Below are 14,494 nucleotides of genomic sequence, written 5' to 3' on the forward strand. Positions count from 1 at the left end.
CCTCAACTGGCTCCCAGTTGGGAACATCACCCTAGCCTGCCCATAAGGGCCAACCAGACTCAGTTTTGGGTACTGCCAGCCACTCTAGGGGGTCATGAGAAGAGAAACTTCATATGGGTGGAGTCTGATGAAGACACAGCTGAGAAATGGAGAGAAAAACAAAAGGCCTGGCTGCATTGCTTGAGGCACTAGAACAAGCCTCCCTAGAAACCAGTCCTCCCTCTAGACTTTTTCAGTTAAATGGAGCCAATAAAATACCTTGATTATTTGAGACAGTTTGGATTGGGTTTTGTTATTCGCGACTGAAGACACCCTATGTGAAACAGCCAACAAGAGAAGACTAAACAGGATGCAAAGTCAGCCCCATTGATGGGAGAGGACAGGAGAGAGAGACATCCAGTTAAAACTCAGCAGAGCCTTCCTGGCCCACACCTCCGCGACAGAGCAGTTGATGCAGCTGCAAGTCTTAGGCCCTGTGCTGGCCTCGCATAGAGCCTAATGTCATAGAATAAGTCCGGGTGAACTCTGGATGAAGTGTAGCAGGTGTGTTCCACTGGTCACACCCTGTATCCCTAAACTGATCATTAGCCAGAACTCACCCTTGCTGGGCAGGCGTGAAAACCCATGTGCAGCCCCAGGAAGGTGCCCTGAGTGCAAAACAGGGGCATTCCTTGTTCTGACAAGTCACCGACAAGGCCAGGTTTTGGCTCCTTCTTGGGAAAACAAAAGAACTCTCCTTGCGGACTGTGAGTGAGCCTTTGTGCCAACTGCCCTTGCCTGAGGTTGGCCGTGGGGTTTTCAGAGGGAAATGACAACACAACTTGTGTCATAAATGTCTGCTCCAGGCTTGTAAGCGGCCTGCGGCGGAAGGTCGCTTCTTTTCCTCCAGCACAGGACCTAACAACTGGGAGGTGCTGGCTAAGTGTTTAGTGAATGAATGAACGAACGAGCTCCTCGGAACTGTAGCCACAGCAACTGCTTCCCCCCATCTCTCGCTGTGGAGGATCCTTAGGAAAGGGCACAGAGGGCAGAGGAGTGGGAGCAAACTTCCCTGGGGAACTGCTGCTGGCGAGCTGTGACCTTGAACAAATGACCAGAACGTCAGCTCAGTGCTCTTCACCGGAAGGTGGAGTCCTCACAGCTACCTCACCAGGCTGCTCTGAGGGTTAAATATGGTGCTCAACAAAGGCCAGTTCTCTTCCGCCACTCCTGCCCCACGCATTCCCAGCATCGGCCAAAGAGGCACGGTGTTCAGGCTGGGGTGTATCTGCCCAGAAGTGCACTGAAACGCTTTTTTGTCTTTCAGGAACTTCTCTGCCATAAAAGGAGGCCCTGCCACTGGGGCATCCCCTACTCTTGGGAACGTTTGCAGTTTCCTGTTGCTGCTGAAACAAATGGCCACACATTAAGTGGCTTAAAATAAAATGAATTTATACTCTTACTGTACTTACCAGAGGCCAGAAGTCGGAAATCAATTTTATTGGGTTGAAATCAAGGTGTAAGCAGGGCTGGTCCCTCCTGGAGGCCCTAGAGGAGAATCTACTTTACCTTTTTGCTTTCCAGTGGGTGCCTTACTCCTTGGCCTGTGGCCCTTCCTCCATTTTTTTGGCCATTATTATGTGGCGTGTGGGATTTTAGTTCCCTGACTGGGGATTGAACTTGCACTCTCTGCAGTGGGACTGTGCAGTCTTAACTACTAGACCGCAGGGGAAGTCCCCTTCCTCCCTTTTCAAGAAGCATCACTCCAATCTCTGCCTCAGGCCTCGTATCACCCTCTCATCTTCCGTAGTCAAATCTCCCTTTATCTCCCTCTTAGAAGGACACTTGTGATGACATTCAAGACCCACCCAGATAATTCAGGGTAATCTCCCCATCTCAAGAGCCTCATTTCAATTGCATCAGCAGATTCCTTTTCACCAGGTAAGGGGATGTTTTCAGGTTCCAGGGATTAGGACCTAGATATCTTTGGGGGTCATCCTTCTGCCTATCACAGGAAGCAAGTCATGGGGAAGTCGGGTTGACCCAGGCCACTCTTGGGGGCCTGCTTCTCTCTGTCTTGGTGATGGCCACACCACTAGGGGAGAAAAAAGGCACTTCTTAAAGGGCTCCGTGGCTGCTCTGTGAGTTGTGTTTTTTTGCTGGTGAATTCATTCTGCTGTCCATCATCATTTGTCAAAGGCAGTGGGCAATAAATGTCCTGGCCACATTCATCTTACCCCTCCCCACCCCCGGATGCCGGTCCACGAATGCCACCCCTACTGGCCCTGTGGCTCCCCCACACCCACTCGAAGTCTCTGAGGACACCTGGTTGTCGGCCTGGCTCCACTTCAGGTTACCAGTCCATCCTGAGAGGCAGGTCCGAGCTCTCTCCAAAGCTTGGAAAACACTGTTCTACTGGTTGGATGAGACTGGTGGTCTTTTGAGCCTGTGGTAGGTGTTCAAACTCCAGGAAGTCTTTCTGACACAGGCCTGGGCTGGGCTTCACAGAGCGTTCACTGGGCATTTGTGTCAGTGAAAACAAAGTGAAAACACAGGGCCGTGCTTCGTGGGGTTTTGTTCTGCCAAGTCCTTCAGGCCACACAGCTCTGCCCCACCTCCCCGATTCACTGGGCTGGGGTGTTCTGACATTCAGCAAGAGCAGTACAGCTGGGACACAGGTGGTCGGAGAAATGGCTTCAGAGAGCCATCCTTTCTAGAAGGATGGGGAAAAAGAAAGTGAGAGAAAATTCTCCTCAAACTGCAGGAGGGAGATGGTTCTTGTCAGGGCCAGGATTAAATTGAGATGTTGCTCTGGCTGTTATTTCTGAGTGACTATATGGGCTGAGATATTAATTTTTAATAGCAAGAAGGATGTATGTGTTATAACCACCTCTAAAAAAACAGAGATAGGTAAGAACAATCCTAGGTGCTGGGAAATCACATTTTTATATGTATTTCTCATGGATGAATACAATGTGTTCATCCAATGTTTTTATCCAATGTTCTCATCTGGACAGAAATGAACACATTTTACTAATTCAGACTAATTGGGTGGGAGGCCTAAATGAGATGTCTGAGTTACTATTTTTAAAAAGAAATGCAGTTCTATTATTTTCAAGGACTTTGAGCAATGAAGCTAACAAGATGTTACCTAGGAGACATATTTACGGATTCATTCTTGAGTTATAAAAGCCTCTAATTTAGAATTCAGCTATCGGGAGGGCAACAACGGTGAGCTGAAGATATGTTGTTATGGCAGGTGGGGATGTATTGGGTGTTTTGACTCAGAGAAAACATTAACTCCTTTTGTGTTAATCTTCCTGGAAATCAGTGACGCAATTTAGGCACCACTGACCAGGCACACACACCTCATGCTCCAATTTTAATTCACAAAACAAGCCATGACATCTTAGAGCAGGAAAGATCTCTGCAGTCATCTGGTCAACCACCATCTCTTGATCCATGAAGAGTTTGAGGACCAGAATGGTGAGGTGATTTATTCAGCAGGAGAACCAGGACTGGGATGTGAATTTCCTGCTCCCAGGTCCATTTTCTTTCCTCTTTTACTGCTCCCTTCTTAGACTTCTATGGCCATGTTAGAGATGGGCTGATAGAGAAGAAAAGAGGAGGTACAGATTTAGAGAAAACCATGAATCATCTGAGTGTGATTTCTAACTGGATCGGGAGCACATTACTGTTTGTGCTTGCTCTCTGCTGGGAAGCAGACCCTGGGACTCTGGAGTGAATACAGCAGCGATGCCATTTCTCCAGCTGCTTGCTCTGTGCCAGACATTTTTCTAAGCACTTTACATGGATTAACTCATTTGATCCTTAAAATAGTCCCATGAAGTACATACTATTATTCATCCTATTACACCTGTGAAGAAACTGAGGCAAGGAGAGATTAAATAACTCACCTAAGACCGTTAGTGACTGAGCCAGGACTCACATTTAACCCATCTCAGAAAACTAAAAATAGAATTACCATATGAACCAGCAATCCCACTCCTGGGCATATATCCAGACAAAACTATCATTCAAAAAAATACACGCACCCTTATTTCATAGCAGCACTATTCACAGTAGCCAGGACATGGTAACAACCTAAGTGTCCATCAACAGAAGAATGGATAAAGAAGATATGATACATATATACAATGGAATACTACTCAGCCATAAAAAAGAATGATATAATGCCATTTGCAGCAGCATGGATGGACTGTGAGATTATCATACTAAGTGAAGCAAGTCAGAAAGAGAAAGACAAATACCATCTGATATTACTTATATGTAGAACCTAAAATATGACACAAATTCACAGATATATCTATGAAATAGAAACAGAATCATGGACATAGAGAATAGACATGTGGTTGTCAAGGGGAGGGGAGTGGGAGATGGATGGATTGGGAGTTTGGGGTTAGCAGATGCAAACTGGTATATATAGAATGGATGAACAATAAGGTCTACTATAGCACAGGGAACTAGATTCAATATTCTGTGATAAACCATAATGGAAAAGAATATGGAAAAGAATGTATCTATATATTTATGCAACTGAGTCATTTTGCTGTACAGTGGTAATTAACACAACATTGTAAATTAACTATACTTCAATAAAAAAAAAAATCCAACTCATCTAATTGCACAGCCATCTCCCACCTGGTACCACTCTGCTCTAACCATTGTGCTCTCTCCAGAGCCTCCCAGTAGGTGGCACAACATACTGGCCCTTCCCCCACTGCAGGTCCAGGAAAGGCCTGGAGTGGCAGGAGCCACCTGAGTGCTTGCAAACAATCTTATCTGCTTTCTCTGGATTACTATCTTGTTATCATTATAGTGCATGAGTGTTTCTATATGCCTGCTTGTGAGAAAGGTTGGGAGATACTGATCTATTATGTACCATAGTCTCGTCGGTGGTTCAATTCGTTTCTACATCATTCACGCTGTCTGGTTAGTGCAGGATAAAATAGAGCCACAAGTTCAGCCCCAAAGGCTTGCAATTCAGTCCCCGACTTGCTCCTCAGGGAGCTGTCTCACAAGAATGAGGGAGGGAGGGCCAGAGTGTGTCTGGATCTGTGTAAACCATCACCTCCCAGGAAGGGAGGTGTACCCTTCTGGGTACAGATCAGCCTCCTCATCTGTACTTACGAAGGGCAGGAACTTCCAATCCATGGAGGACAAAGCATAAAGTCAGGGTCACAGAGCGCCTTTTATTTCTCTCTTTGTTGGGTGTTATTTCCATTAAAAAAAAAACTTTTCTACCTGTCATGCAGGGTCACCTGCATTTTGTACTGGTGTTGCGATGATATATTCTTTGAAGGAGAACTACCTGTTCTGGAGATGTCAAGGTTAGAGGAGTCAGCAATTATGAGCTTATGAGATAATGACATGTGTGTTTAGTGTGATGGTAAATTATACTGTAGGAAAAAACTTTAAGATTTGGAGTAAACTCTTTTCCCATATAAACTTACTGCCTCAGGAGAACTGTGGTTAAAATGATAAATTACCAGGAAACTTCAAATTGCCCCTAGAGAGCCAAAATAGAAGTACAAGAAGAATCATTGTTGAAATCATCCCAAATTAGAAGTAACGATTATTCAATTAAAAATAAGTGAGTTATGCTTTTTATTTATATGGTGTCTTCTAGCAGTTGTTGGCCATAAGGCTCCAAGGGTAATTTAGTAATCCTAAACTTCAGTTTCCTCATCTCCATGATGGGTATGCTACCCTACCCAGCAGCTAAACAACTTGCTACAAATCTCCAAAGCAGCAGCATCCTCTGTTCTTTTGAATGAATTTATTTTAACGGTCTTCTTGGTCAGACAGTTCTAATGTCTACCCTATCTCTTTGCCTCATGACATAAACCCACAACTTCTTGCCTTGTCCTAGGAAAATGACAGACACAGTTGACTCTTCACATTCTTAGAGAGTATGTGGTAGGTCAACCCCTAGCCTCCACCTCCCCTAATCCCCGACCCTAGCTACCAAGACAGCGAGGGCTTACTGCCCATGGCTTCTATTTGGGGAAAGAGTTGTCTCCATGCCCTCTTCAAACCCAACTCACAGTGGAGTTCCAGGGTCCACACCCAGATATAATGCGGTGGAAGACAGGGTGGTCTCCATGGGTTCTACCTGTCTCCATGATTCACTGTTCCATCTGCAGATGGCCAGTGCCGAGTAACGTGGGAGAATACACTTGTGGCTACTTCACTCCACAAACACCCGGGAGGTACGAGGTCTGCAGGAAGGAGTGGAAGAGGCACCCTTCTGAAAGGGCAGGACTGGTCCGGATACCACTGCATGCTAGCCTGGGATCTTGGGCACCTCAAGCAGACCTTTGGAACCTCTCTGTATCCTATCTGTGTAGGGGAAAATGGCACCTACATCACACAGCCTCACAGGGTGTTAACATCAGAGATGTGCATGTCATTGAAAAGCTCACGGTTCCCTCAGCTTAGCCCAGAAAGGTTAAATTGGTACTCTTTGGCCAGAGCCACTCAGCCAGAGCTCAGTTCTGAGTCTAGCTGGGGGAGAAGATGGAATTAAATCTAGTATAGAGTGATCCAATTATTGGGCTATGCTTTATTGAGTTAAAGATTGCTGTTTCTTTTTTTTTTTTTGGCCACACTGCTTGCTGTTCCCAGACTAGGGATCGAACGAACCCAGGACCCCAGTGGGGTAGTGTGGAGTCCTAACCCCTGAACCACCAGGGAATTCCTACTGACAGCTTTATAATTGTGTGATATCTTCCCTTCATTTCATGTGGTCATAGCCTCAATGTGTGTAACAAGTCTTCCACAGAGAAGAAAAAGCAATCACCTAGAGGGTCATTGTAACTCCCTCAGCATAAGACCAGAAAGTAAGTCCTTTGTGTTAAGACCAGTCAATAGAAGACCCTCATCCAAATACAAATATTTACCTTGGGAAGGGCAAACTATTGACAGCTACTTCTGCATTGTCACAGGTAAATTGGTTAATTTCCTAGCAGATGGCCCTGGAGAGATGGGAAGTGTTGTCTCAGAGAGGGGATGGGTATGATTGCCTCCTTTCATGGCAGGGTGCTGAGCAACAGGGAGTTTGCGGTGGAAGAAAGTGCACTGAACTTCAGTCTTGGGTCTGACGCTTGTACCACGTATGACTTCGGGCGCCTCGCTTACAGAGGTCTAAGCCTTCACTTTCTCTTCTGAAAATAGTATGGATGCACAAACACCCAACAAAGCAGCTTTGAGAGTGGAGAAGTGGGATGTGGGTGTGTGTGCTTCATAAGCCAGGAAGGGAAATGCAAACACTGGTTGTTGGCATGACTATGGTCTCCATCTGGTTTGGATATGGGGTCAGCATGGAGAGAAGTACAAATCATAAGCCAGTTACTTTGCTAGGGACCCTGGATGTGTCAGGCATGGTGTGCGTGTGTGGAGGAGGGGCCAGGCTCTGTGAAAGGCATCAGCCACCGAGAGCAACATAACTGTAATGGCTTCCGTTATGGAGCCCCTACTGGGTGCCAGGCATTACTTTGAGCCCTCATAACAATCCTGATATGATTGTTTTTTTGATGACGTGACTAGCTCAGAGAGGGAAAGTAGTGGTCCAAGGTCACACAGCTAATGAAGGCTGAAGCTAAGACTCAAACCGAGGCTGGGTGAACTCCAAGGCTCATGCCCTTAGCACTCCCTCCTCCTACGTCTCTCTCTATTTTCAGATCTTGTGCTCCTCAAACTTTCCTCAGGGCAGCTTGGGTTTACACAGGATAGGGGCAGATCCCAGCACCATTCCAACTCTGTCAACAGAGGCAGCAACATGGCCCTGAAATCAAACGGGTTCCCTGGATATTCACTGGGCAGGCTGGAGCTCCCAAGTGAGAAGTAACCATCCGTGCTTGATGTTACCCCAAAGCACCTGTTCCTCATTTCGGGCATTAGTGGTTGTAACAGAAGTAGTAATATTTCAACAACACTGGTGATTAGTTACAGAAGGAGCCAAGTGGCAGCTCATCTCCATGTAAAAAGTGCTGCGGGCCTGTGAGGGCCCCTAGCCTGTGCTCCCCGTGTCAACAGGATGCGTATTCCCTGCCTGGTGCCCAGCTGGCAGAGCAGAGCCTCGTGACACAGACCCCTTCTAACTCACAGAGTTCCTAATGAGCCTTCAGGACAGAAGAAAAATGGAAGAAAAGCAACAGGAAAACAGCAGCAAGCAAACCAGGGGGGTGTAGAATTCCAGCCCCCCAACCCCCCTGCAAGAGGGGAGTAACCCTTTGTGCATGCAGGGACGGTCCCAGCTCACCATCTCCCCACAGAGAAGAGTGTGGCGATGGAGCCGGAAGGAGACAAACAAGCCTGAAGGTCCAAACACCTATTTTTAAATTCTGGGGTCTTAGTCCAGTCTTAATTGGATGTCACTTGCTTGTTAACGCAGGTGCTGGGCTGGGCGTGTGTGACTTGGGAAGAGGAATGCGGGGCGATCTGTTTCCATCACATAATCCTTCACCCACAGGAAATGGAGGGACTGCTGGCTTCCTCCCGAGGCCTCTTGGACCAGAAGGCTGGCTTTGGAGGCGTGCACTTTCACACCCTAGGCGTCTACCATCAGGGAACCGTGGGGCAGACGGGAAGGAAAACATCCCGCCAGTGGCTGGGCTTGCCTCCTGCTCTGTGGGAGGGGTGGGATCAGAGGCCTGGCCAGGACACGGAGGGGTGTTACTGTGTGGCAGAGCCAGGAACATATGTGGGTGAAGTGGACGTGGTTTAATTTAGCAAAGGAAGTGTCATAACTGTCTCTTTAGTAACCACAAGGTACAAACTCTGGGAAAAATGACTGCACGTCTTATTTAAAGATCTATACACACACACACACACACACACACACACATACCCATGAGTATGAATAATGCAAACAAGATTCTTTTTTTGCTTCATGCTAAGATTTTTGACCTACAAATCACTGTTCATGTTTAAGTTTCTTTTGAAGGCACCCATTTAACCTCAAGATTAAAACAATATTCTGCCTTTATTTCCCCAATTTTGAAGCTCCCTAGGTCAACGCTATGGTTTTTCCAGTGGTCATGTATGGGTGTGAGAGTTGGACTGTGAGGAAAGATGAGTGCCGAAAAATTGATGCTTTTGAACTGTGGTGTTGGAGAAGACTCTTGAGAATCCCTTGGACTGCAAGGAGATCCAACCAGTCCACCCTAAAGGAGATCAATCCTGGGTGTTCATTGGAAGGACTGATGCTGAAGCTGAAACTCCAATACTTTGGCCACCTAATGCGAAGAGTTGACTCATTGGAAAAGACCCTGATGCTGGGAGGGATTGGGGGCAGGAGGAGAAGGGGGCGACAGAGGATGAGATGGCTGGATGGCCTCACCGACTCGACGGACTTGGGTTTGAGTAAACTCCGGGAGCTGGTGATGGACAGGGAGGCCTGGTGAGCTGCGATTCATGGGGTCGCAAAGAGTCGGACACGACTGAGCGACTGAACTGAACTGAACTGATCTCTTCTCTTAAACCTTGATCATGTCCGGGCTACAGTTTCTGTACATTTCTGCCTGTGGAGAAAGATCTCAGATCAACCAAGTGACTTTATTGATCTAATAGACACTATCAGGTCTACGACCTGTCCGTGAAGAAGGATGCCTGTATTATAACAAGGTGTTCCCTATGCTCCTAGTGAAAAGATAAAGTGCCTGAAGTCAACGCTGAGATGGCCAGAAGTCTGGGAAGATCTGAGCTTCCTTCTCTCAACCAGGGTGCTTGCTCTATGTCATTCTTAGAGACTACCTACATTTAACCTCTTTTCTGTTCTTGTATACTATATCATTAATGCCAATTGCTAACATTATTGAGTGTTTTCCTGAGCTAGGCACTGTGATAAATTGATAACATTTCCCCTATATGTCTTCCTGTTAAGCTGGTGTTCTTCTCCCATTTTTCAGATGAGGAAATAAGGGCTCAGAGGCACTGACTGCCTCAGAGGCCCACAGCTCATAGTTGGTGAGGCCTGTGCTTGAGCCTCCACAGCTCTTTTCTTCAAATCCTATGCACTTTTTACTGCGTAAATAACTGTCTTCAGCAACCTGTAAAACAGGTGTGGTCATGGAACTCAGCTCAATGTTACGTGGTAGGGTGGATGGGAGGGGAGTTTGGGGGAGAATGAATACATGTCTATGTGTGGCTGAGTGCCTTCAAGTTCATCTGAAACTATCACAACATTGTTAATTGGCTATACTCAATATAAAATAAAAAGTAAAAAAAAAAAAAAAACAGATGTTATCATCCTGTTGCCAATAGAGAAATTGAGGTTGACGGAATGCAAGCGATTTGCCACTTTCCCAAAGTTTTGCCACTGGGAAATAGCAAAGCTGAAACTTGAGTTTTTCGACTCCAAATTCAGGGCTTTTCCTCTGACCCTTGCAGCAGCCCTGGGTTGCTGGTAAATTCAGAAAGGATAGAAAGCCAAGTTCCCAGTTCCTCCAGGGTCTCTTGCCTCAGCCTGTCACTACCTAAAAGCTCTGGATTCAGGTGCTTAGGTCTTCTTAGGCCTTGGGCTGAGCAAGCTAAGTCATGTGACCCTCCAAGGCCTCTTTCATCAAAACCACTTTCCAGTGCAGTTTAACCAAAAGCGTCCTCACCTGGGTTTGGCTACGTTATTTCTCAGGGTCCCTCTTGGGTTCTTCCCATGAAGATCCCCCTTCAAAGTCTCACTTCTACAGGAGGCCTTCTTTCTGTCTCTGGCTCAGGTTACTCTACTTACCGGCTTCCATGGTGTCTCAGTGGTAAAGACTCTGCCTGCAATGCAGGTTCCCTGGGTTGGGAAGATCCTCTGGAGAAGGGACCAGCAACCCACTCCAGCATTCATTCTTTCTTTTTTTTAGCTGCAAAAAGCTTTATTGTTTCCATTTGGTCCAAGGCTTGAGAGAGGGCTACAGGATGTTAAAAAAGCTGCCTAGTGGCTGCAGAGAGGGGCTTCAGGCAGCCCTGATGTTCGGTGGGTTCTTCAAAGGCCACTGGTCTCCAGAAGCTCCTAGTCGTGCTTGAGGGTGAGCCTCTGGAAGAGATACTCGCCCAACCCAGCCTGGGGACCAGCCAGCCTCCGGAGGTTGGTCAGGTGGTCACCCATCTTCTTGATGAGTTTCACTTCCTCATCTAGGAAGTGGTTCTCCAGGAAATCACAGATGTGGGGGTCTCCGCGGGCAGAAGCCAGGCCGTGCAGATCCAACAGGGCTTGATTCAGGTTCTTCTCTACGAGAAGGGCGGCTTCCATAGCGTCCTGGGTTTCACCCCACTCATCTTGAGATGGCTTCTGCACGTCCAGGAAGAGGGCGCGGCCGCCACGCTGGTTTTGGAGTTTCAAGAGACGCTCCGCGCCCTCGCGCTTCTCCTTGGCCAATTCGCGAAAAAAGTGACCCACACCCTCCAGAGCCACGTCGTCGCGGTCGAAATAGAAGCCCAGAGAGAGGTAGGTGTAGGAGGCCCGCAGTTGCATGTTAACCAGGCGGTTGACGGCGGCCTCCACCTCGGTAGAATAATTCTGACGAATCTGGGAGCTCATGATTGGTCGGTAATAAGGAGTTAAAAAATGGTGGCTGGTCCCGGTGATCGCGGACAGCTGAGTGGCTGACTCCGGAGGTTGCGACTGGAAAAAAGGTTGGAGGGTAGTCGGAGGCTGGAGCAAGGGGCGTCCCTGGGTCTGTTCGTCCAAGCACTGTTGAAGCAAGAGACAGATCCGCGGGGCCGCGGAGCGCACTTCCCACTCCAGTATTCTTACCTGGAAAATCCCGTGGACAGAGGAGCCTGGTGGGCTACAGTCTATAGCAAAGAGTCGGACACAGCTGAAGTGACTGAGCACACACGCTACTTAAAACCTTCTTGTCTGTTGAATTGACTGTTTTCTCCTTCACTTTTCTGCCCTGGGTCTGTGAGAAGAATGCTAGAATCCAGATGTGGCTTCTCTAGATTATGAAAACTCCCAGCACACCTGGGAGGCTCCCCCATCTATGAGGAAGTTGAAGACCCAATAGATCCTTCCCCTATACATGCTCCAGGCCCAGCCCCCACTCCTGTTGCTCCCACTTTGGGTTCACCATCCTGGAAAAGGTTCAGGGTGGTGATGGAGTTAATGCAATCCCATCCGAACCTGTGAGGAAGAGCTTGGCACTAGTATAAACCTCCCCACTGCTAGGGCGGCCCTGTTCTCCATCATCTTCTGCTCCCTCTTCCCAATAAAAATGACCCATTTAAACCAGGTTTTTCTTATTAACAAGCTTCCTACTAAATGGCTTCAGCTGTGCTTGCTGATTTATAGGGCTTAGGAAGGCCTGCTCAGCTGTGCCCCTCCCTGTTGGTCAAGGGCCTGAATCATCTTGTCCTGGTGACACGGGGAGGGCAGAAGCCGCCTTCCAAGTGGCAACTCCAGAAAGGGCTTCTTTCCATCTTAATATTTTAATTTTGGAAATGCTGAACACACGAGATTAGAGAAAATAATATAATGGAACCCCTTGAACCATCAGCTTGCCAATCTTGTTTGATTTGCTTCTCCCTGCTTCCCAAACTAACCCCACCAGCTAGATTATTTTAGCTTGAATCTCAAACGTTTTATCATTCCACTCATTTCAGTATATTTTCTAAGAGATAAAGACTCTCTGTCCTTTTAACATAACCACAATGCCATGAACACAACTAAAAATATTAACAATACGTTTTTATTTTTTCCCTTCATTTATTTTTAATTGAAGGATAGTTAGAATATTGTGCTGGTTTCTGCCATACGTCACCATGAATCAGCCACAGGTATACACATATCCCCTCCCTCCTCAGCGTCCCTCCCACCTCCCTCCCCATCCCACCCCCCTCTAGGTTGTCACAGAGCCCTGGTCTGGGTGCCCTGAGTCAAACAGGGCACTCTATTTTAGATATGTTGGTGTATATGTTTCCATGCTACTCTGCGTTCATTCCACTTGCTCCTTCCAACCCCTGCCCCCATGTCCATAAGTCTGTTCTCTGTAACAGTCTGTTTTTAATATTATCTAATATCCATTCAATGTTCATATTTTCTTGATTGTCTCATAATTTTTGTATACTTGATCCATTTAAATCAGGATCTAATCAATGCTCCCAAGTTCATTTGATTTACTATAACTCAAGTTTGTTTTTAATCTGCAATGGTTCCTCTCTTATTTTTCAGAGACATCTTGATGTAGACAAGTTCCCAAAACATATGTACACTGCGCCATCACCAACATGGATATGCTGAAACACCCTTGTCAGCACAGACCTTTCCTATAACAAGGGCTATTTATGTCCTTGGGTATGGCCCTAACCCACAAACCTCTGCCCGCTGTCTCTCAGAGTATCTTAAAAAGGCTGAATTGCATGTGAAAAGATGATCAATGTCGCTAATCATCAGGGAAATACAATGAGATATCACCTTACACCTGTCAGAATAGCCATCACCAAAAAGGACACAAATAACAAACGTGGACAAGGTATGGAGAAAAGGGGACTCTTCTACACTGTTGGTAGGAATGTGAACTGGTGCAGCCACTGTGGGAAAATGTATGGAGGTTTCTCACAAAACTAAAAATAGACCTACCATATGACCCAGAAATTACACTGCTGGGCATATATCTGAAAAACAGAAGCACTAACTTAAAAAGATAAATGTATCCCAGTGTTCATAGCAGCATTATTTACAGTGCCAAGATATGGAAGCAACATAACTGTCCATCAACAGAGGAAAGGATAAAGATGACATGACATATATATATTTGCACACACACACAAATATATATACAATGGAATATTACCTGTCCATAAAAAAGAACAAAATTTTGCCATTTGCAGCAACATGGATAGACTCGGAGGGCATTATGCTAAGTGAAATAAGTCAGAGAAAGACAAATACTATGTATCACATATAGATAGTGGTAGGTAGATAGATCTATAGATCGATAAATCTATCGATAGCTATATTTATCTATTGATAGATCTATAGTGATAGTGATAGATAGATAAATATAACAAACTAGTGAATAAAGCAAAAAAAAAGAAGCAGAATCACAGAAACAGAGAAGAGACTAATGGTCACCAGCAGTTTGGGGGGGAGGAGAGGCCATATAGGGATAGATTATACAATTAAAAAAAGGGTTATTATGGCATTATATGAGACCATGTGTGTGAAGCTTTTGAAAATTGTAAAGCTCTGCAGAATTGAACAAATCTTCCATTCAATGAAAAAGGAAGGTTAAATCATCTTACCCCAACACTGGTTGCAACAATAGGATTCTACAGTGCTGATTAGTACCGACCCATAAACCCCGATAACTCATTTATTAGTACATCGCGACTGAACAACAATAAAGCATTTACCATGGCTCACCAGGGTTGGTCCTCTACCATCTCTGTTTTCCCAGATGAGGAAATAAATAGAGGGCCAGAAGAGTCTGGTCTACTCTTTCTGATCAGTGGACGTGGGCTTTGATATCAAATTATCTGATGGATGCACCCACCTCTTAGCCTC

General features: G+C 46.2%; 1 protein-coding gene across 1 annotated transcript; it reads right to left on the reverse strand.

Annotated features, from left to right (window-relative positions):
* Positions 1 to 10,984: 10,984 nt before the first annotated feature.
* Positions 10,985 to 11,689, reverse strand: LOC133060470 (ferritin light chain-like). Its single transcript, XM_061147945.1, has one exon. The coding sequence runs from the start codon at positions 11,525 to 11,527 to the stop codon at positions 11,000 to 11,002; it is 528 nt and encodes a 175-aa protein (XP_061003928.1). The 5' UTR covers positions 11,528 to 11,689; the 3' UTR covers positions 10,985 to 10,999.
* Positions 11,690 to 14,494: the final 2,805 nt, after the last annotated feature.

The sequence above is a fragment of the Dama dama genome, chromosome 8, assembly GCF_033118175.1.
Source record: "Dama dama isolate Ldn47 chromosome 8, ASM3311817v1, whole genome shotgun sequence".
Lineage (NCBI taxonomy): Eukaryota > Metazoa > Chordata > Mammalia > Artiodactyla > Cervidae > Dama > Dama dama.